This window comes from Heteronotia binoei, chromosome 12, assembly GCF_032191835.1.
Source record: "Heteronotia binoei isolate CCM8104 ecotype False Entrance Well chromosome 12, APGP_CSIRO_Hbin_v1, whole genome shotgun sequence".
NCBI classification, from domain to species: Eukaryota; Metazoa; Chordata; class Lepidosauria; order Squamata; family Gekkonidae; genus Heteronotia; species Heteronotia binoei.
In genome coordinates, this window is record NC_083234.1 from 7,832,161 (window position 1) to 7,855,228 (window position 23,068).

General features: G+C 49.5%; 1 protein-coding gene across 1 annotated transcript in view; it reads right to left on the reverse strand.

Annotated features, from left to right (window-relative positions):
* LOC132580334 (carotenoid-cleaving dioxygenase, mitochondrial-like) overlaps positions 1-23,068 on the reverse strand; it is a 45,813-nt gene that overhangs the window by 12,393 nt on the left and 10,352 nt on the right. The window contains 9 exon segments of the mRNA XM_060251067.1: positions 1,450-1,617; positions 7,621-7,670; positions 7,673-7,717; positions 7,720-7,760; positions 11,462-11,588; positions 14,548-14,650; positions 17,062-17,177; positions 18,590-18,801; positions 20,841-21,018. Coding sequence (XP_060107050.1) covers positions 1,450-1,617; positions 7,621-7,670; positions 7,673-7,717; positions 7,720-7,760; positions 11,462-11,588; positions 14,548-14,650; positions 17,062-17,177; positions 18,590-18,801; positions 20,841-21,001 — 1,023 coding nt within the window. The 5' untranslated portion in view covers positions 21,002-21,018.

Below are 23,068 nucleotides of genomic sequence, written 5' to 3' on the forward strand. Positions count from 1 at the left end.
AGAAAATTCTATGCAGTGTAGTCGTTCTAAGGAAAGCGCAACCGGAAGTGGACAGGGAGGACATACGTCCTTTTGCTTGGGTTCGTTTTTACGTATCGGTTAGGAAGTAGGGAACGTTGAGGGGATGCCAAATGAAATTTAAAAACTCTTCACCCATTGGTGGAGGACAGCAACAGATGAGGAAAGACAGGCCTTCTTGGGGAGAGAGGGCCACAACCAAGGAGGCCCTTGGTTTGTGTAAGAATGCCAATGGATAAGGAAGTACAATTATAGGTCTGGCAGGGGCCGTGGCTCAGTGGCAGAGCATCTGTTTGGCATGCAGAAGGTCCCAGGTTCAATCCCTGGCATCCACAGTTGAAGGAACCAAGTAAGGGGTGATGGGAAAGGCCTCTGGCTGAGTCCCTGGAGAGCCACTGTGGTAGGCTTCCCAACCCTCCCGCCCTGGTGGGGGACCCCAGGATTTACAGCCTCTTCCCCCGCTCTCTAAAAAAATGGAAGCGGGAGGAGGAGGGGGAAACGGCGCCAAGAAGCGTGGCGAGCCGCCCCATCTCGGAGGAGCAGCTAAGGTAAACCGGAGAAGAGGCGGCGGCAGCGCAGCGGCATCGCCTGCTCCGCTCCGTCTCTGAGGTAAAATCAGAGAAGGGGAGGGTGGAGGCAGGCCAGGAGCGTGGCGAGCCGCAAATCTGGGTCCTTCTAGGTCCTTCCTGTGTTGGCGGGCAATCTGTGGGGTGCTGGGTCTAGATGGAGGAAGCGCTGAACATTTTATGGGAGGTTGATGCGATGGGGAAGCTGTGGCGATAGGGGGGCGGGGGAGAAGCCCCTTTAACTCCCAGTACCTCCCCAAATACATGCTTGGTTTATGACCCCTCCTGGTATCTTTCCCTTTCTCGCTCTTTTTAAAAGGACAGTTTGGAGCTGTGATGCTTGTCACAACCCCTTGCTCCTAGCTCCACCCCAGTGTTTCCTGGCTCCACCCCCAAAGTCTCCTGGCTCCACCCCCAAAGTCCCCAGAGATTTCTTGAATTGGACATGGCAACCCTACACTGTGGTCTGAGTAGATCAGGGATGTCAGACTCATTTGTTATTGGAGAGGGAGGTGGTTCAGTGGTAGAGCATTTGCTTGGTAAGCAGAAGATCCAGGTTCAATCCCCAGCATCTCCAACTAAAAAGGGTCCAGGCAAGGGCGTGAAAAACCTTAGCTTGAGACCCTGGAGAGCCGCTGCCAGTCTGAGTAGACAATACTATTATTATTTCTTCGATTTATATCCCGCCCTCCCCAGCAAGGCGGGCTCAGGGCGGCTACTGACTTCGATGGACCAAGGGTCTGATTCAGCATAAGGCATCTTTGTATGTTCATATGTCTGGAACACAACAAGCGCTCTGGGCTGCTTAAGGAAAGCCCTGTGTCCTTTAACCCGGCCTTGTGTTCAAAAGCATTCAGAGTTTTACCTTGTCCAGGGCTTCCCCTGCCTTACGGAGGTTCTGCAGTCGGAAAATGTCAAGGACTGCCGCATTGTCTTGACAGCAGAGATCAAGGACGATGCAGCCTTCATCTTCAAAGGCATTGATTTGATGGAAAGACATGAGGGGCCTCGTATAGTACTTATTGGGCAAGACCTGGGCAAAGAACACACAAGATGTGCAAGTCGGGTTAGCAGCTCTGGGTTGGGAAATACTTGGGGATTTAGGGGAGGGGAGCTGGGGGGTGTGGTTTGAGCAGGGATGGGACCTCAGCAGGGTACAACCTAGTGATCCCCTGGGCGGAATAGGCTTCCCAATCCCCAGGGCCCAGCGGGGGATCCCCCGGTTTTACAGGCTTCCCCCCCCTCCCCCAGCCAGCTGGCCGGCGGGGGAAGCCCCGCCCCCACAGCCATCATGCACCTCCATGAACGAGTCCCATAGGGAATGATGGGGAATTGATCTACGGGTATTGGGGGCTCTGGGGGGGGCTGTTTTTTGAGGTAGAAGTGCCAAATTTTCAGTATAGCATCTAGTGCCTCTCCCCAAAATACCTCCCAAGTTTCAAAAGGATTGGACCAGGGGGTCCAATTCTATGAGCCCCAAAAGAAGGTGCCCCTATCCTTCATTATTTCCTATGGAAGGTGTGCATTTTAAAGGTGCATTTTAAAAGGTGTGCTGTCCCTTTAAATGTGATGGCCAGAACTCTCTTGGAGTTCAATTATGCTTGTCACACCCCTTGCTCCTGGCTCTGCCCCATGTCTCCTGGCCCCACCCCAAAGTCTCCTGGCTCCACCCCCAAAGTCCCCAGATATTTCTTGAATTAGACTTGGCAACCCTAGGGCGGAAAGAGGCGAGACTGTTGACCACCAGGGATCGGGCCTTCTCAGTGGCAGCCCCCTCCTGGTGGAATCAATTGCCGGAAGAGGTTAGGGCCTTGCAGGACCTCACTCAGTTCCGCAAGGCCTGTAAGCGCTCTTTTCCGGCTAGCCTTCAGTCAACTGTAGGAGAATTCTGGAACAACTGTCGTCCTGAGAATAGGAGTAACATCTGATTTATTAGCACCAACTGTAGATTGTTTTAACTTGTACTGTTTAATGGTTTTATTGATTTTATGACTGCAATCACAGTTTACTATGATTTGATGTAAGCCACCCTGAGCCCACCTTGGCGGGGAGGGTGGGGTATAAATCGAATTAAACATAAACAGCCCCGTTCCAAGCAGCCATTTTCTCCAATGGGAACTGATCGTGGCTGCCTGGAGATCCATTGGAACAGCGGGGGAGCTCCAGGTGCCACCTGGAGGTTGGCAGCCTACATGCATGAAAATAAAGCGCCACATAAGTCACAGGAGACTGAAAAAGAAAAATACAACCAAGGCTGATGGGGCAAAATCAGGTAAAATATATTTTATTACTCAAAAATTCCCTACGGGTTACACCAACCGGCTTCGTCAGGGGAATCTGTCGTATGTAGTGACAACACTGAGTTTGCCTAAGTATAATTAAAATTATATAATTAAGCTATTACATTTGAATCCAGGTCCTAAAATATCAGTCAATTGGGCACAGAGTGGTGAAGCTGCACTACTGCAGTCCAAGCTCTCTGCTCACGACCTGAGTTCGATCCTGGGGGAACCTAGGTTCAGGTAGCCGGCTCCAGGTTGACTCAGCCTTCCATCCTTCTGAGGTCAGTAAAAGGAGTCCCCAGCTTGCTGGGGGGAAAGCGTAGATGACTGGGGAAGGCAATGGCAAACCACCCCGTAAAAAGTCTGCCGTGAAAACGTTGTGATGTGACGTCACCCCAGAGTTGGAAACGACTGGTGCTTGCACAGGGGACTACCTTTACCTTTTTAAAAATATCAGTCATATAATAATAATAATAATAATAATAATAAACAACTTTTATTTATACCCCGCCCTCCCCGCCTAGGCAGGCTCAGGCCGGCTAACAAGACATGGTAAAACCATGATACAGATAAACAATAGATAATATAGTTAATAATTTAAAGAATAAAACCAATAAAACAGTATGACATTAAAATACAGTCGAATGGCGTATAAGATGGCTCGGTGTTATTGATCTTATCAAGAGTTCTGTCTTAAAAAGCTAGCTGGAAGATGGCAGTTTTACAGGCCCTACGGAACTGGTTAAGATCTTGTAGGGCCCGCACCTCTTCCGGCAATTGATTCCACCATTGGGGGGCCTTTGTAGAGAACGCCTGTTCTCTGGTAGCTTTTAATTTAGTTTCTTTTGGCCCAGGGATTTCAAGAAGATTTTTTGAGCTTGATCGCAGTGCTCTCTGGGGAACATATGTAGAGAGGCGGTCCCTAAGGTAGGCAGGTCCTCGTCCATATAGGGCTTTAAAGTTAATGACCAGCACCTTGTAACGAACCCGGTAAACAACTGGCAGCCAGTGCAATTCCTGCAGCCCAGACTGCACATGTTCCCACCGAGGCAGTCCCAGTAGCAGCCTGGCTGCTGCATTTTGCACTAGCTGCAGGTTTCCGGGTTCAGTGCAGGGGCAGCCCCATGTAGAGGGCATTACAGTAGTCCAACCTCGAGGTGACCGTTGCGTGGATCACTGTTGCCAGGTTGCTGTGCTCCAGGAAGGGGGCCAACTGCCTTGCCCGTCTAAGGTGAAAAAAGGCGGACTTGGCAGTAGCTGCTATCTGCTAGTTAGCAGCTACTGCCAAGTCCGCCTTTTTTCCCTTAGACGGGCAAGGCAGTTGAGCACCCTTACTTGGAGCACAGCACCCAACAGGTTTGGGCTCAAAATTAAAGAAATATTTTTTCTGCACAGGGACGAATGTTACCAACCTGTTTGTCTTGCAGTAGTTCTTCAAAAAGACTAAAAAGATCAGCAGGTAATAGTCATTGGAAGAACTTTACTATATTCTGGCATCCAGCTGACTGTAATTACCTGGTTTTTTTTTAACAGCAGCTGATGCAACCATAAAAACACATTTACCCGTCTGGAGTCTAACAATCCAGTCTGCTTCTTTTTTTTTTTCAATAGCAGCCTTTCATTTTGACAGGTGAATTTCTGCACAGCCCAAAAAGTCAAATCAGAAGCACCAGGATTGTTTTCAGTAAAGCGTTTAACCACTTTCCTTTTCCATTTTATATGACTTTTGTGTTCTGCTTTGCCATGTTCCCTCTAAGCTGCAGAGTCCTGCGAGCAAACATTCTACTTTGCGAGCTACTGGCATTAAAGTTGTGAGCTCCTGCATACATTATTGTGCTCTAGGGTCATCCTTCCTGAGCGAAGACACAAATGTGTGAGCTGGAGGCTAAAAATCTGTGAGCTAGCTCACGCTAACTTAGCTTAAAGGGAACACTGCTGCTATGCATGTTTCTTAAGTTTCCGATTGTGTGTGTGTGCACTTGTGTGCCCGGAAGTCATGGTGACTTCTGACAACGCCTACTGGGCGGCTTGTTCAGAGAGATTAGATTAGCTTGCCTTGGAGGTCTCTCATCCAAATACTTTCCAGGGCCGATTCGGCTTAGCTTCTGAGATCGGAAGAGACTATTCCAGGGCACGGCTGTGTTCCTAACTTGAGAATGTGAATGTTGCCAGCCGCCCTGAGTCCGCTTGCGGAGAGGGCGGGATAGAAATGTAAAGTAATAAATAATAATAATAAATAATAAATAAATTAATTAAGTTTCTTCTTGTTTTTCTGACATAAATTCTTCTTGCAGAGGCATTGGCTGGTGTAAAACTATTTAGTACAGGTTTTTTTTTTCCTTATCTAAAGGTTTGATAAAGTATTGAGAGCCGGTTTGGTGTGGAGAGCCAGTTTGGTGTAGTGGTGAAGTGTGTGGACTCTTATCTGGGAGAACCGGGTTTGATTCCCCACTCCTCCACTTACACCTGCTAGCGTGGCCTTGGGTCAGCCATAGCTCTGGTAGAGGTTGTCCTTGAAAGGGCAGCTGCTGTGAGAGCCCTCTCCAGCCCCACCCACCTCACAGGGTGTCTGTTGTGGGGGAGGAAGATAAAGGAGATTGTGAGCCGCTCTGAGACTCTTTGGAGTGGAGAGCGGGATATAAATCCAATATCTTCATCTACCTCACAGGGTGTCTGTTGTGGGGGAGGAAGGGAAAGGAGATTGTGAGCCGCTCTGAGACTCCTTGGAGTGGAGGGCGGGATATAAATCCAATATCTTCATCTACCTCACAGGGTGTCTGTTGTGGGGGAGGAAGGGAAAGGAGATTGTGAGCCGCTCTGAGACTCTTCGGAGTGGAGGGCGGGATATAAATCCAATATCTTCATCTTCTTCTATTTCATATTACATGTTAACTTACAATACAGGCAAAACGTCCCTGAAGAGGATTAGTTCCAGGTAGAATTGTTTGTTGACTAACACATTTATGGGTGCTACCAGGGTTTTCTTTGAGCAAGGACGCCCAGGAACGTAGTTCTGGCTGGCTTGGCGTTAGGAGGTGTGGCCTAATATGCAAATGAGTTCCTGGTGGGGCTTTTGTGTAGAAACAATTTTAATGTCATGGGGTGCTGCCTAATATGCAAACGAGTTCCTACTGGGCGTTTTCTACCAAAAAAAAAAAAAGCCCCGGATGTTACTATGAACTAGTTGTTCGCTCAGATTCTTGATTCTCCTAAAAGCAATCATGGGGGGAGGGGAGGCGGTTGTTAATCACATAAAGGAATACTTTAAAGCAAAAAATAGTTTTTAAGATACTCTCTATTTAGACCCACACTGATATTATTAAAGGAAAGGCCGCATATAATCTGTCCACAGGCACAAGTATTACCTGGTACTAATCCTCCCTCTTTGCCCTCTCAAAATCTGGAAATAACAGAAGGTGGCTTGAAAAGATTTCCACGTGTGGGAAGAGCCCCGAAGTCCACCCTCTTACTTCTTCAGACCCAAAGATAGTCACATTCACAACCGTTCGGCGATTCTCCTTCTGCAGCCAAACCATTTACCGCAGCAGGGGCTTGGGCTGAGCAAGCTGATTCCACCACAGGGAAATCCTAGACCTCACAGGCCCAGGCAGGCCTCTGACTCCGCCTTCTACTCCCCCTAACCCTAACCCACAGACAGAGAGATGGGATGGAAGGGAGAGAGGGGGTGGAGCCAGAGCAGTCCAATAAAGCCACAAGCACCGGGTGGGCCAAGGTAGGGCTGCCAAGTCCCCGGTCCAAGCAGGGGTTCCCCCGCCTGAGAGGTTCCCAACCTGTCAGCCCATATTGGGCCGGTGGGGGGGAACCTCCTCTGACATCGTCAGCATGGTGACGTCACCCGGAAGCGATGCCATCGAGCTGGCAAATGCGCTCACAGCCATTCTACGCATTTCTGGGAAAACTCTATGGTTTTCCCAGACGCTGTAGCCATTTGGGAGGGGAAACTCTATGGTACAAGATGTACCATAGAGTTTCACCCACCCAAATGGCTAGAGCATCTGGGAAAACCGTAGAGTTTTCCCGGAAATGCATAAAGCGGCTGCGAGCGACATCGCTGACGTGATGACATCGCTTCCAGGTGACATCATTGTGTTGCGCACTGGAGAACGCAGGGGACTTGGCAACCTTAGCTCATGGGCAGGTGACACCCAAGGCCAACAGTTCTTGGTGCACGCCCACATGCCGCCAGTTGGCCCAGGCACACTCTGAACCACCCACTGGGCATCAGACAGCTGCCCTGGGCAGATGAGCATCCCAGGAGTCACATACTGGGCATACCCCCAGCTGTCCACCAGCCAGACAAGCCGGGTTGGCAGTGCTGGGCTTTGGTATCCTTGGTGCCCACTGCCTCCTGGCACCCTAGACAACTGCCTAAGGCCCCTAAGTGGGTGAGGCACCCCCCATATATTGGTTGCAGTCTCCACTCCAGGTGTGACTTGACTGAACCTCACTCCATGAGACCTGGGACTAACCAGGACACCTCAAGTTTGATAAGCTCCTTCTCCTGACTTGGGGGGTGCTTCTTCCATCTGGACAGCTTGCCAAGGTGTGGACAGCTCTGGCCAGTCTAGGATGACCCTCGCTTTGCTCTGCTCTGTCCGTCGTCTCCCTGGATATTGGACCTTGCATGTCTGTGGTCTCCCCTGCGGCTCTTCTCATGATGTTCCTCAGAAAGCCAGACGAGTGTCCACTTTTCACCTCGGGGCCCTTGAAAACCTCCCCTGGCAAAGACCTACCTCCCCAGTGACCTTGTCCACCACATGGAAGCGGGTCTTGTGCTTGGTAAATAGGACCTTTTAAAAGTCTTCGCTGTGGCGAGCTTCCACACGCTTATTTGAGAGGCAGCTCAATGAAGATCACATAGTTTTTGCTCATTTGCTGGAAGCAAAACATGATAAGGTTTAGACATCCTCTGTCCCAGCCACACTCCTCAACAGGGCCGGTTCCAGGTTTTGGGGGGACCCTGGAGAGAAAGTGCCCAAGACCCTCCCCCTGTCCTCTACTAGTCCCTCCTCCTCCAGTTTGGGTGTAGTAGAGAGCCAGTTTGATGTAGGGGTGTAAGTGCGTGGACTCTTATCTGGGAGAACCGGGTTTGATTCCCCACTCCTCCACTTGCACCTGCTGGAATGGCCTTGGGTCAGCCACAGTTCTCTTATCTGGGAGAACCGGGTTTGATTCCCCACTCTCCACTTGCACCTGCTGGAATGGCCTTGGGTAAGCCACAGTTCTCTTATCTGGGAGAACCGGGTTTGATTCCCCACTCCTCCACTTGCACCTGCTGGAATGGCCTTGGGTCAGCCAGAGCTCTCTTATCTGGGAGAACCCGGTTTGATTCCCCACTCCTCCACTTGCACCTGCTGGAATGGCCTTGGGTCAGCCAGAGCTCTCTTATCTGGGAGAACCGGGTTTGATTCCCCACTCCTCCACTTGCAGCTGCTGGAATGGCCTTGGGTCAGCCAGAGCTCTCTTATCTGGGAGAACCAGGGTTTGATTCCCACTCTCACACTTGCACCTGCTGGAATGGCCTTGGGTCAGCCAGAGCTCTCTTATCTGGAGAGACTGGGTTTGATTCCCCCTCCTACACTTGCAGCTGCTGGAATGGCCTTGGGTCAGCCAGAGCTCTCTTATCTGGGAGAACCGGGTTTGATTCCCCACTCCCTCCACTTGCACCTGCTGAAATGGCCTTGGATCAGCCATAGCTCTCTTATCTGGGAGAACTGGGTTTGATTCCCCACTCCTCCACTTGCAGGTGCTGGAATGGCCTTGGGGTCAGCCAGAGCTCTCTTATCTGGGAGAGAACCAGGTTTGATTCCCCACTCCTCCACTTGCACCTGCTGGAATGGCCTTGGGTCAGCCAGAGCTCTCTTATCTGGAGAACCAGGTTTGATTCCCCACTCCTTCACTTGCAGCTGCTGGAATGGCCTTGGGTCAGCCAGAGCTCTCTTATCTGGGAGAACCGGGTTTGATTCCCCACTCCTCCACTTGCACCTGCTGGAATGGCCTTGGGTCAGCCAGAGCTCTCTTATCTGGGAGAACTGGGTTTGATTCCCCCTCCTACACTTGCAGCTGCTGGAATGGCCTTGGGTCAGCCAGAAACTCTCTTATCTGAGAGAACCGGGTTTGATTCCCCACTCCTCCAACTTGCACCTGCTGGCATGGCCTTGGGTCAGCCAGAGCTCTCTTATCTGGGAGAACCGGGTTTGATTCCCCACTCCTCCACTTGCACCTGCTGAAATGGCCTTGGATCAGCCATAGCTCTCTTATCTGGGAGAACTGGGTTTGATTCCCCACTCCTCCACTTGCAGGTGCTGGAATGGCCTTGGGTCAGCCAGAGCTCTCTTATCTGGGAGAACCAGGTTTGATTCCCACACTCCTCCACTTGCACCTGCTGGCATGGCCTTGGGTCAGTCATAGCTCTCACAGAGTTGTCCTTGAAAGGGCAGCTGCTGGGTGAGTCCTCTCAGCCCCACCCACCTCAGATTCAGAGTGATGGGCGGGATATAAATTCAATATTTTCTTCCTCTCCTCCTCCTCCTCCTCCTCCTTTTTGTTTGTTTTTGTGTGTGTGTGTCTGTACCTTGGAAGTCATGGTGCCCCTTGGTGACTGACACCTACCAGGGGCCTGGAGGATATTCAGAGAAATGGATGAATAAAGCCTGCCCTGTCCTCTTGACTGCTGGTATTTCAAGGTCACCCATCCGCTACTTGCCAGAGTTGACCCTGCTTGTCTTCCTAGATCTGATGAGATTGGGCTTGCCTAGGCTATCCTGCTCAAGGCCTAGCCCAGCTTCTTGAACGGTTCACAGAGCTTGACTCTCAAAAGCTCCTGCCCTGACACAAATGTTGTTCGTCTTTAAGGTGCAACTGGGCTCTTGCGCTTTCCCACGGCTATAAACAAGTGGCTTCCAGATCAGATCAAGCCTGAACTCTCCCTAGAACAGGGGTGGGGAACCTTTTTTCTGCCAAGGGCCATATGGATATTTATAACATCATTTGTGGGCCATAAAAATTATCAACTTAAAAAACAGTGCTCCGCCAAGGGAGAATGATTCAGGCTGGCAAAATTAATGCAAATAATAGTTTTTCTATTTGAAGTCATGTGGGGAGAGTCTAATCTGGCCCACACACACACACACCCGGCCCGCTGCCCTAGGCAAATGCATAGGTCCAAGGCTTTTTTGTAGAAAAAGCACAGCAGGAACTCAGCAGCATATTAGACCACATCACCTAATGTTAACACATTAGGTCACACACTCATTAGCATATTAGGCCACACCCTCTGGGATAATCAAGTGCAAACTGAACGGTGACAGTAACTTTTCCAGGCCCTGCAGCAATTCTGGCCGGCCAGCCAGGCCCCGGGGGAGGCTGCCGCACAGTACATCTGGGCCCTGTGATCCCTGCCTGGCCCTGGGGAGGCTGCTGCACAGCGCAGCTGGGCCCCACGATCCTCGCTGGCCAGCCCAGGCCCCAGGGAGGCTGCCACATGGCTCAGTTCAGTCCAGGAATCCCCAAGGTCCACACCAAGTGACCTCGAGGGCCGTATACGGCCCTTTGGACAGAGGTTCCCCACCCCTGCCCTAGAAGCTAAAAATGACTCAACGGGGGGCTACTGTACTTTGACCACATCATGAAAAGACATGTCTGAAAAGGGCTAGGAAAAGTTGAAAGCAACAGAAAAAGAGGAAGACACAATAGAAGATGGACTGGCCCAGTAAAGGAAGTCACGGCTTTCCAGCTTGCAAGACCTGAGTAAGGTTCTTAAGATCGGCAGGACTTTTTTTTTATAGCAGGAACTCCTTTGCATATTAGGCCACACCCCCTGATGTAGCCAGTCCTCCTGGAGCTTACAGTAGGCCCTGTACGAAGAGCCCAGTAAGGCTCTTGGAGGATTGGCTACATCAGGGGTATGTGGCCTAATATGCAAAGGAGTTCCTGCTACACAAAAACAAAAGCCCTGAAGATAGGACATTTATTCATAGGGTCACGCAGGGCTTCTTTTTTGTAGCAGGGGTTCCTTCGCATATTAGACCCACACACCCCTGATGTAGCCAATCCTCCTGGAGCTTACAGTAGGCCCTGTAAGAAGAGCCCTGGAAGCTCTTGAAGGATTGGCTACATCAGGAGGGGTGTGGCCTAATATGCAAAGGAGTTCCTGCTACAAAAAAAGCCCTGGCCCTGAAGCAACTAGACACATGTCCCTTTATACAGAAACTGTCCCCGCTATTGTTCCATGAAGCCACTGCAGCTAATAGCTGTTGACAGACTGATCCTCCATCCATTTGCCTAATCCTTTTCCAAACCATGTGTGCTTATGGTTGTCTCCACACCTTGGAGCCTTGAATCCCACGCACCGGCCACATTCTTGGGGCTTTCCGCCCTGCCCCGGTTTCAAAGAACGAAAACAGCCGATGCTTATGACATCCCAGTCTATAGACTAGGCTCCTAGTTGCCTTGGTTGCGAAATAAGAGATCCCCCCCCCCCCCCCGCTCTTTCTGCCATAAACTTCCTTGGTCGCTCCCGCTAGAAATTCTACTGGAAATGCAGCTCTTTCAATTCAAAGGAGGATGCGCTCACCAAAACTGTGGTAATAGGAGGGTTTATTTTTGGGCTGAATGGTGCACAAGATTTTTGCACCCCGCAGACTGGTGTCATCAGGACCAGACTTCTGGGGGGGAATCTGGATGATGTTATACTTTGAACCTGGAGGGGACAAAACACATCTGTTAGGAACGATTCTGGCCATAGCTGCGGGGGGGGTTTTAGGCCATTCGCCTATTGAGCTACCTGGGCAGGGTTCGTATGAATTACTGAATCAGACCCTCGCTCCACAACAGTCAGTCTTGTCTAGCGAGACTGGCAGCAGCTCCCCTGGGTCTCAGGCAGAGAGAGCTCTTTCATATTACCTACCACCTGCTCAGAAAGAGCCCCGTGGCGCAGAGGGGGTAAAGCTGCAGTACTGTGATCTGAACTCTCTGCTCACAACCTGAGTTCGATCCCAGCAGAAGCTGGTTTCAGGTAGCCGGCTCCAGGTTGACTCAGCCTTCCATCCTTCCGAGGTCAGTCAAAGGAGTACCCAGCTTGCTGGGGGGGGAAAGCGTAGATGGCTGGGGAAGGCAGTGGCAAACCCCATAAAAAGCCTGCCGTGAAAACGTTGTGAAAGCAACGTCACCCCAGAGTCAGAAACGACTGGTGCTTGCACAGGGGACTACCTTTACCTTTAAGAAGAGCCCCGTGGTGCAGAGTAGTAAAGCTGCAGTACTGCAGTCCTAAACTCTGCTTATATGACCTCAGTTCGATCCCTGCAGAAGCTGGGTTCAGGTAGCCGGCTGGAGGTTGACTCAGCCTTCCCTCCTTCTGAGGCGGGTCAAATGAGTCCCCAGCTTGCTGGGGGGGGAAGTGTAATGACTGGGGAAGGCAATGGCAAACCACCCTGTCAAAAGTCTGCCATGAAAACGTTGTGAAAGCAACGTCACCCCAGAGTTGGAAACGACTGTTGCATGCACAGGGGACTACCTTTTACCTTTTCCACCTGCTCCTTTTAGCTGGAAATGCAGGGGTAGAGCTTTTCATCTCAAGCTTGAAGACTGAGCCATATACTCAGAACAGGACTTCTGACTTCCTAGGAAGTATCTGTCTGAGCACATTCGGAATATGTCTGAAATAGCAGTAGATGGACAGAACGTAGCCCCAGCAGATTTAGTCCCAAAAGGCTATGGTACAAGATTTTTTTTGGGGGGGGGGGAGGTTGTTGTTTTAAACAGCCTTCTCGATTCTCTTAGGTTTCCCCCCAGTGTTTTCTGTATGAGAATAACCAGACAATTTTGCCTGCAGTTCACGTGGCTAGGAAAAAAATGGGCAGAAAGGAATGCGGTGGGAGCAACAATAGTGGAAAGTCAACAAATTGAAGGAACTTCTGGAGAGAATCGGTGCCAGTTAACTGCCTCAGCCTCAATCACTCAAGGCATGAACAGTTTCTCTGGGGACTGGAAAGCCTTAGGATTTCTTATCACTGCAAGTCTGTTTTGTACACTCCAAATACTTCCCCCCACTCTTACCAGTTTCTACATGAGAGTCTCTATAAACATTTTGTTCTTTTGTCCCATATGAAAGATATTGACTTTGGCAGATTCAGTAAAAGGCAGGGGGAGGGGCTGTGGCTGTGGCTCAGTGGTAGAACATCTGCTTGGCACACAGAAGGTCCCAGGTTCAATCCCCTGTAACTCCAGCTAAAAAGCATCCAGAAGTTGGTGTTGTAAGAAACCTCAACCTTGGACTCTAGAGCAGGGGTGGCCAAACTGTGGCTCGGGAGCCACATGTGGCCCTTTCACACATACTGTGTGGCTCTTGAAGCCTTCACTGCCCTGTCAGCTGGCTTGGTGAAGGCATTTTGCTCTTTAAATCACTTCTCCAGGTGCATTAGAGAATGCATTTAAAGTTACCTTCTTTCCACCTCTCGCTTCCCTTCCACATCTATTTGCCTCCCTCCCTCCCGATCTCAAACATCTGGCATTCACGTCTCAAACATCTGACATTTATTCTATGTGGCTTTTATATTAAGCAAGTTTGGCCACCTCTGCCCTAGAGAGTCTCTGCCAGTCTGAGTAGATGACTGTTTCAGGATGGCAGCTTCATGCAGCACTCTTGTGAAAAGCTGCTGCTACGGGAACAGAAGGGCCAACTGTACGGCTCAGGAGAAGGCAATTTTACAGGTCCGTATCTTCATTCCCCAGAGAGTACTGAGGTCTGGGACTCAAAATCTTCTCACCATCCCTGGGCCTAAGGAAGTCCGTCTCAAGGCGACCAGAGACAGGGCTTTCTCTACAATGGCTCCAACATGGTGGAACCAGCTACCGGAAGAGGTGAGGGCCCTGCGGGATCTTACTCAGTTCCGCAGGGCCTGTAAGACAACCCTCTTCCGGTTAGCCTACGCCTGACTGGATAAATGTAGCCTGCTAGACTGCTGTGTTTTATACTGTGTCGTTTAATGTTATAATGTTATAGTTTTTAGGTTTTTAAATGCTTAACTTTTAAATGTAATAACTTTGCTTTGTTTTATTGTTTTATCGTTTGTTGTGAGCCGCCCTGAGCCACTCTGTGGGAAGGGCGGGATATAAATTGCGGAATAAATAAATAAATAAATAAATAAATAAATAAATATACAGGGGATGTAAAGAAACCCTCTCTCCTGCAGACTCCCATATAAGAGAGCACCATCGCAGAAATAAGTACCCAGTAAAGAACAAGAAGAGCCCTGTGACGCAGAGCGGTAAAGCTGCAGAACTGCAGTCGGAGTCCCAGCGGAAGCTGGTACAGGTAGCCGGCTCCAGATTGACTCAGCCTTCCATCCTTCCGAGGTCGGTCAAATGAGAATCCAGCTTGCTGGGAGGAAAGTGTAGATGACTGGAAAAGGCAAGGGCAAACCACCCCGTAAAAAGTCTGCCGTGAAAACGTTGTGAAAGCTCCGTTACCCCAGAGTTGGAAACGACCGGTGCTTGCACAGGGGACTACCTATACCTTTTTTAAAGAACAAATTAAAGATGCTCAGCTCTGCTGATCCGTGAGCTTGATAAGTTATTACCTTGATGGACTTGAACCCTGCCTACAAACCGATGCAAAGGGATCCTGGGCAAGCTCAATCAAGCAACCCCAGAAATCTCACCTTGTCTCCCATACGAATTGCCCATGTTGTACGCCGTTCCGTCCGCGTCATAATGCGGGTGCGCAGTCGCCCCGTTCACTGCAACGTACTTACTCCAGTTCACCTGCCAATGCAAAGATGCTGGTTTTTCCACAAAGAAGCTCTTGCAATCTTCAAAATATTTCCCCAGCCCTGGCATGAACTAGGGGTGCGTCTCTGTTGGCAACCAGCCATGCACATGGCTATTTGGAGAAGAAGAAGAAGATATTGGATTTATATCCCGCCCTCCACTCCAAAGAGTCTCAGAGCGGCTCACAATCTCCTTTCCCTCCCTCCCCCACAACAGACACCCTGTGAGGTAGATGAAGATATTGGATTTATATCCCGCCCTCCACTCCAAAGAGTCTCAGAGTGGCTCACAATCTCCTTTCCCTCCCTCCCCCACAACAGACACCCTGTGAGGTAGATGAAGATATTGGATTTATATCCCGCCCTCCACTCCAAAGAGTCTCAGAGCGGCTCACAATCTCCTTTACCTTCCCCCCCACAACAGACACCCTGTGAGGTAGATAAAGATATTGGATTTATATCGCGCCCTCCTCTCCGAAGAGTCTCAGAGCGGCTCACAATCTCCTTTAGCTTCCTCCCCCACAACAGACACCCTGTGAGGTGGGTGGGGCTGAGAGGGCTCTCACAGCAGCTTCCCTTTCAAGGACAACCTCTGCCAGAGCTATGGCTGACCCAAGGCCATTCCAGCAGCTGCAAGTGGAGGAGTGGGGAATCCAACCCGGTTCTCCCAGATAAGAGAGCTATGGCTGACCCAAGGCCATTCCAGCAGGTGCAAGTGGAGGAGTGGGGAATCAAACCCGGTTCTCCCAGATGAGAGAGCTCTGGCTAACCCAAGGCCATTCCAGCAGGTGCAAGGGAAGGAGTGGGGAATCAAACCCGGTACTCCCAGATGAGAGAGCTATGGCTGACCCAAGGCCATTCCAGCAGCTGCAAGTGGAGGAGTGGGGAATCAAACCCGGTTCTCCCAGATGAGAGAGCTCTGGCTAACCCAAGGCCATTCCAGCAGGTGCAAGGGGAGGAGAGGGAAATCAAACCCGGTTCTCCCAGATAAGAGAGCTCTGGCCGACCCAAGGCCATCCCAGCAGGTGCAAGTGGAGGAGTGGGGAATCAAACCCGGTTCTCCCAGATAAGAGTCCGCACACTTAACCACTACACCAAACTGGCTTGAGGTTAGTGGCAAGAACATTCAATAAAGGTGCCTTTGGGCTAATCAATTAAAATCAATCCGTTAACAGATAAATGCAGTACCTGGTGTAGTCGTTTTCTACTTGCACTGATTTTTGTAAACTGGGGAAGCATTTAAAAATGCCATTCCTGACCTGTAAACTGAAGGGGCTCATTTGATTCTGCCACCTCCGGACGCAAGCAGCTTATTTTCCTATCATCCCCCTGCGGCCTCAAGCCCAAACGGAGCTCCGTGCAGGGTGGGATCTCCTTCAGATTGGATTACTTCCAGCCAGGGCTTCTTCTTTTTTTTTTTTTTGAGCAGAAGTGCACAGTAGTGTTGCCAAGTCCAATTCAAGAAACATCTGGGGACTTTGGGGGTGGCTCCAGGAGACTTTGGGGTGGAGCCAGGAGACATTGGGGGTGGAGCCAGGAGCAAGGCTGTGAGAAGCATAATTGAACTCCAAAGGGGTTCTGGCCATCACATTTAAAGGGACAGCACACCCTTTTAAATTTCTTCCTTCCCTAGGAAATAATGAAGGATAGGGGCACCTTCTTTTGGGGCTCATAGAATTGGACCCCCTGGTCCAATCGTTGTGAAACTTGAGGGGGTATTTTGGGGAGAGGCACTAGATGCTATACTGAAAATGTGGTGCCTCTACCTCAAAAAACAGCCCCCCCAGAGCCCCTGATACCTCCAGATTAATTCCCCATTATTCCCTATGGGAATTGTTCTCCATAGGGAATAATTGCCCAGCAGGCATCCCCCGCCCCCCATTTCTGGCGAGGGATTGGCCTCTCTACTCACGAGTTGATGCCAACTTCTTCAAGGTAACGCAGACACCCCATCCCAAGAGGAAGCCTTTCAATCGGAGACTGAAGCCTCCGGAGGGGGAAAGTCACATGGTGGCTTTGGGGGCGGGGCTTCCCCCTGCCGGTCAGCTGACTGGGTTCAGGAAGGAGCCTGGGAAAGGGAAGAACCCCCGCTGGGACCTGGGGATTGGCAAGCCTAGTGCACAGGAACGTAGTTCCAGCTGGCTTGGTGTCAGGGGGTGTGGCCTAATATGTAAATGAATTCCTACGGGGCTTTTTCTACCAAAAAGCCTTATGTGAAATAATGGTGAGCAGGGGGTGTGGCCTAATATGGAAATGCGTTCCTGCTGGGCTTTTTCTACCCAAAAAGCCCTGCTTCCAGCATATGCTGAATTTATCCGGGAGGACCGTGGTCACCAATTCGGAACTCCTGTGACCCACCATCGTATATCTGAGACCCTAATCTTGCTGCTATCCTGTCCCGTTTACCTTCCCTTTTGACTCCAGGGTCTCCACATCCACTTTGTGCATGAAGTTGGTCTCTGTGCTGACATAATAGTCCCCTTTGTAGATCGCATAGTTCACATTGCAGTTGTCGGTGGAGTCTAGAACGAAAGTCCTGGCTTAGTAGGACCCACTGAAGGGGCAGGGGCGCAATTAGAATAAACGCATCACCTTGTTCAAATTGATCTCTTGTGAACTGCCAGAGGAAGAAAGAGGGGATGGGGAGGGAACCTCCCTAGTAGCTGGGAAGGAGGAGCAGTTTAAGCTGTCTTTGCTCTAGGCCGATAAATGTATTCCTCCTCTTGACTTCCTGTCTGCGGTTACTGTCAACATGGCAAAGGTTGATTTCCTCACAACTAAATTAAATACATGGAAATCTCAGGCAGACTGATTTAAAAGCACTTGAGAAAACTCCTTTTATCTCGATCTTTAGTCAGCTATGGACACACAGGAATAAACAGTTACAGGGGAACAAGTATTCCATTGCTATGTTGAGCCAGGAAGAAGAAAGGAGGAAGAGGAGGAGGAGAAGAAGGAGGAGGAGAAGAAGGAGAAGAAGGAGGAGGAGAAGAAGGAAAGGAGAAGGAGGAGAAGGAGGAGAAGGAGGAGGAGGAGGAGAAGGAGAAGAAGAAGAAAACTGCTGATTTATACGCGAGCTAGGGTCTTCTCGGTGGCAACACCAGAAATGTGGAATGTTCTCCCGGAGGCCATAAGGGCCCTACGGGATCTCTCTACTTTCCGCAGGGCCTGTAAGACCGAACTGTTTCGAAAGGCCTTTGAGATCTAACCGGGAGAGAGCTGCCACCCTACATCATTACAGAGTACTATGTGATCTCCGCTTATATTATACCCGCTTATATTATATTGATCTCCGCTTATATTATCCTGTAAAAATGAACGTTGTTAGCCGCCCTGAATCCGCTTGCGGAGAGGGTGGGATAGAAATAGGAAGGAAGGAAGGAAGGAAGGAAGGAAGGAAGGAAGGAAGGAAGGAAGGAAGAAAGAAAGAAAGAAAGAAAGAAAGAAAGAAAGAAAGAAAGAAAGAAAGAAAGAAAGAAAGAAAGAAAGAAAGAAAGAAAGAAAGAAAGAAAGAAAGAAAGAAAGAAAGAAAGAAAGAAAGAAAGAAAGAAAGAAAGAAAGAAAGAAAGAAAGAAAGAAAGAAAGAAAGAAAGAAAGAAAGAAAGAAAGAAAGAAAGAAAGAAAGAAAGAAAGAAAGAAAGAAATGTATCTGAAGAAGTGTGCATGCACATGAAAACTTATATCCAAAATTAACTTTGTTGGTCTTAAAGCTGCCACTAGACTAAAATTTCATTCGGTTTGAAGCATGGTTTCTAATTTGGCACGAAAATGTCAGGGAATGGCACCCAAAGGCAGACGATGAAAGTATGCTCAGGTTCGTCCCAAGGCACACTGCCAAGAATGTCAGCACAACAATTTTGTTTAGAATTTCTAAGTGGAAAGCAATAACATCAAGTTCACTACGTAACGGAGCTGCTATCGATAAGATACTTGCCCATCATTTCAAACCTCGACATGAACCGCTCAAAAATGCTCTTGCAAGGGTCCGGCATAGACAGGGTTCCAAACTCAGAGGCCATGATCCGGTTGTACTGGCTGTTGGCCTTGTAGGCATCGCTCCTGAGGAACTTGCTTTGGTAGGTCACAGCCCCCTTCTCAATTGTGAACTGGTGTAGCAGGGCGGCACCATCAAACCAGTGGTTAAATCTTCCATCAGAGGGAAAAAAAAGACACTGTCAAAAGAGAAGATATGAGCATAGGGTATCATCCTACCTACACTGTCCGTTTTAAAGTCTGTATGGGGTTCCAGTTCATTGTTTCATGCATCCAAGACGTCTCATCTGCATCCACATTCATATCTCTTTACATAACGTTACATATGAACTCAACATCTCTGGACTCTGTATTCTTGGTGCTTGGCGGGGGGAACAACAGTGTGAGGGCTTCTAGTGCCCTGGCCCCACTGATGGACCTCCTGATGGCACCTGGTTTTTTTGGCCACTGTGTGACACAAAATGTTGGACTGGATGGACCATTGGCCTGATCCAACATGGATTCTCTTATGTTCTTATGTGACACAGAGTGTTGGACTGGATGGACCACTGGCCTGATCCAACAGGGCTTCTCTGATGTTCTTATGTGACACAGAGTGTTGGACTGGATGGGCCACTGGCCTGATCCAACATGGCTTCTCTGATGTTCTTATGTGACACAGAGTGTTGGACTGGAGGGGCCATTGGCCTGATCCAACATGGCTTCTCTGATGTTCTTATGTGACACAGAGTGTTGGACTGGATGGACCACTGGCCTGATCCAACAGGGCTTCTCTGATGTTCTTATGTGACACAGAGTGTTGGACTGGATGTGCCATTGGCCTGATCCAACATGGCTTCTCTGATGTTCTTATGTGACACAGAGTGTTGGACTGGAGGGGCCACTGGCCTGATCCAACATGGCTTCTCTTCTGTTCTTATGTGACACAGAGTGTTGGACTGGATGGACCACTGGCCTGATCCAACAGGGCTTCTCTGATGTTCTTATGTGACACAGAGTGTTGGACTGGATGTGCCATTGGCCTGATCCAACATGGCTTCTCTTATGTTCTTATGTGACACAAAATGTTGGACTGGATGGACCACTGGCCTGATCCAACAGGGCTTCTCTTATGTTCTTATGTCTGGAGCAGTGATGCTCTGTATTCTTGGTGCTTGGGGAGGGGCACAGTGGGAGGGCTTCTAGTTGTTATTATTGAAGAACGTGTTTAGGTGTTTAGAACTGTTATTTCATTCCTGGCCCCACTAATGGACCTCCTGATGGCACCTGGGTTTTTTGTCCACTGTGTGATACAGTGTTGGACTGGATGGGCCATTAGCCTGATCCAACATGGCCTCTCTTACGTTCTTAAAACAGATTAGAAAAACTGCACATGGACTTCGCAGGCTGAAGCCCACAAAGAAGAAAAAGATATTGGATTTATATCCCACCCTCCACTCCGAAGAGTCGCAGAGCGGCTCACAATCTCCTTTCCCTTCCTCCCACACAACAGACACCCTGTGAGGTGGGTGGGGCTGAGAGGGCTCTCACAGCAGCCACCCTTTCAAGGACAACCTCTGCCAGAGTCAAAGATTATTCAGTATGTGAAAGCAGAATGTAGTTACAGTTGTGGTATAGGGTTGTCAGGTCCAATTCAAAAAACATCTGGGGACTTTGGGGGTGGAGCCAGGAGCAAGGCTGTGACAAGTATAATTGAACTCCAAAGGGAGTTCTAGCCATTACATTTAAAGGGACCGCACAACTTTTAAATGCCGTCCCTCCATTGGAAACAGTGGATAGGGGCACCTTCTTTGGGGGCTCTTCGAATCAGGCCCCCTGGTCCAATCTTTTTGAAACTTACAGGGTGTTTTGAGGAGAGGCATCGGATACTATCCTGCAAATGTGGTATCTCTAGCTCAAAAAACAGCCCCTCCCCCAAGCCCCAAATACCAACGTATCAATTCTCTTTTATACCCTATGGGAATTAGTCTCCAAAGGGAATAACAGAGAGTCCAGCAGGCATTTCCCTCCTCCCCCCGCCCCCGCCCTGCTTTCTGATGACCCTGATGTGAGGGGAGGGCCTCCAAACTGGGGGATCTCCTGCCCCCACCTGGGGATTGGCAAGCCTATTGTGGTAACTAGCACTTGCATGAGGCTGTTACAGTTGGAAATCACCAATCCCAGAGAAACCACCACCAAGAAGCAGGACTTACTGATACTTTCCATACTCAAACTTCCCAGGCCCGTTCCTCAGCAGTTTCCCCTTGAGCCATGGGGGGACCTTCCCTTTGACCACCGTAGGGATTTTTTGGGGTGTCTCCTCCACAGTAGAAAACAAGGGCGCGACACATTCCAAACCTTTTTGATTGCTCATGGTGTGACTCTTCGTAACTATGGGAACAAAGTGAGAGATCAGTACACAGGAAGGGAACAACCTGTTAAAACTACAAAAAAAAAGCCTAAAACTAACAAGACAGACTTTAAGCATTTTTGGGGGGTGGGGGTGGGTTAAAGCCATTTGCAAAACAGAGTGCAATTTTCTGTTGTTCCATCCAGGTAAAAACAATACCAGGGTATTGAGAAGAAGAAGATGATATTGGATTTATATCCCGCCCTCCACTCTGAAGAGTCTCAGAGCGGCTCACAATCTCCTTTACCTTCCTCCCCCACAACAGACACCCTGTGAGGTAGATGAAGATATTGGATTTATATCCCGCCCTCCACTCCGAAGAGTCTCAGAGCGGCTCACAATCTCCTTTACCTTCCTCCCCCACAACAGACACCCTGTGAGGTAGATGAAGATATTGGATTTATATCCCGCCCTCCACTCTGAAGAGTCTCAGAGCGGCTCCCAATCTCCTTTTTCTTCCTCTCCCACAACAAACACCCTGTGAGGCAGATGGGGCTGGAGAGGGCTCTCACAGCAGCTGCCCTTTCAAGGACAACCTCTGCCAGAGCTATGGCTGACCCAAGGCCATGCTAGCAGGTGCAAGTGGAGGAGTGGGGAATCAAACCCGGTTCTCCCAGGTAAGAGTCCGCACACTTAACCACTACACCAAACTGGCTCTCCCAGGACTCAAGATCAAAACTATTGTGATGTTAGCAGTCTAGAGCTCTTGCAAACTAATCAGTCTGAGCCACACAAACATCAAGAATCATTGCCAAAAGAAGAAGAAGAAGAAGATATTGGATTTATATCCCGCCCTCCACTCCGAAGAGTCTCAGAGCGGCTCACAATCTCCTTTACCTTCCTCCCCCACAACAGACACCCTGTGAGGTGGGTGGGACTGGAGAGGGCTCTCACAGCAGCTGCCCTTTCAAGGACAACCTCTGCCAGGGCTATGGCTGACCCAAGGCCATTCCAGCAGCTGCAAGTGGAGGAGTGGGGAATCAAACCTGGTTCTCCCAGATAAGAGTCCGCACACTTAACCACTACACCAAACTGGCTCTCCCGGGGGCGGGGTTGAGGCTGAGAATAATGAGAATCAGAGCTTTTTTTCCTGGGGGAGCATGCCAGAACGGAGTTCCAAAACCTCTTTGGGGAAACAAATTCTCAAAAAATGCCTAAAAGCTGGTAGCAACTGCAGGAGAGCGGAGTGGGAGTCAGACAACGCAAGGGACAAAAGTTTGGAAACTGCTTTAAAGTCGATGTAGGTCCACAGTGCATGGAAATAATATTATTTCAAAGAATCCCATGTGTTTCTCCTTCATTTTCCTCTTGAGAGTTCCAGAACCTCTTTTTCCAGAAGAAAAGCCCTGACTGAGAACTCATTGGGCGGAACCATGTCAGATTGGACTGAGCCATGTTGGGCCGGGCCATGTGTGTACCTATTTAAGATTAGATAGCAGAGATATAAATTTTATAAAGAACACAATCACAAATATATATATTTAAAAGCTTAGAACATGCTTAAAATATTAGAACTCATTGGTCTTAAAGATGCTTTCTTCGTATTTCTCCCACGGGATCAAGGGAACTTGGCACAGGAAGCTCTGGCTCTTTCCTCAGCCAATAGAAGGAAGAGAGGCTTGGCTCAGTAGCTCTGCTGTGCGATTGAGAGAGTCTGCTCCCCCCCTTCCTCCTTAAGGGAGGAGCCTCAGCCAATGGAGAAAATAGAGGTTTTGCTCTGTAGCTCCTGTGCGATTGAGCAAGCCTTGCAAAACAAACTGCAATGCAGGAGGAAGCAAGAGAGATGGAGAAGGAAGCAGATGACAGCCAGGTGCTCGGGGGCCTGATAGGAGCCCTCCAGGGGCCTGATTTGGCCCCCGAACTGCATGTTTGACACCCCTGCTCTAAAAGATTTCAACAAGCACTTTGAGGAGCTGGACTGAGAAGTGTAGGAGGGCCAAGGACCGCACTTACGCCATCATAATAGCTTAATTTCAGCTTAATTTTCCTGACAGGAATCAGATGTGGTCTCTGGGAAGCAAGAACAGCTTA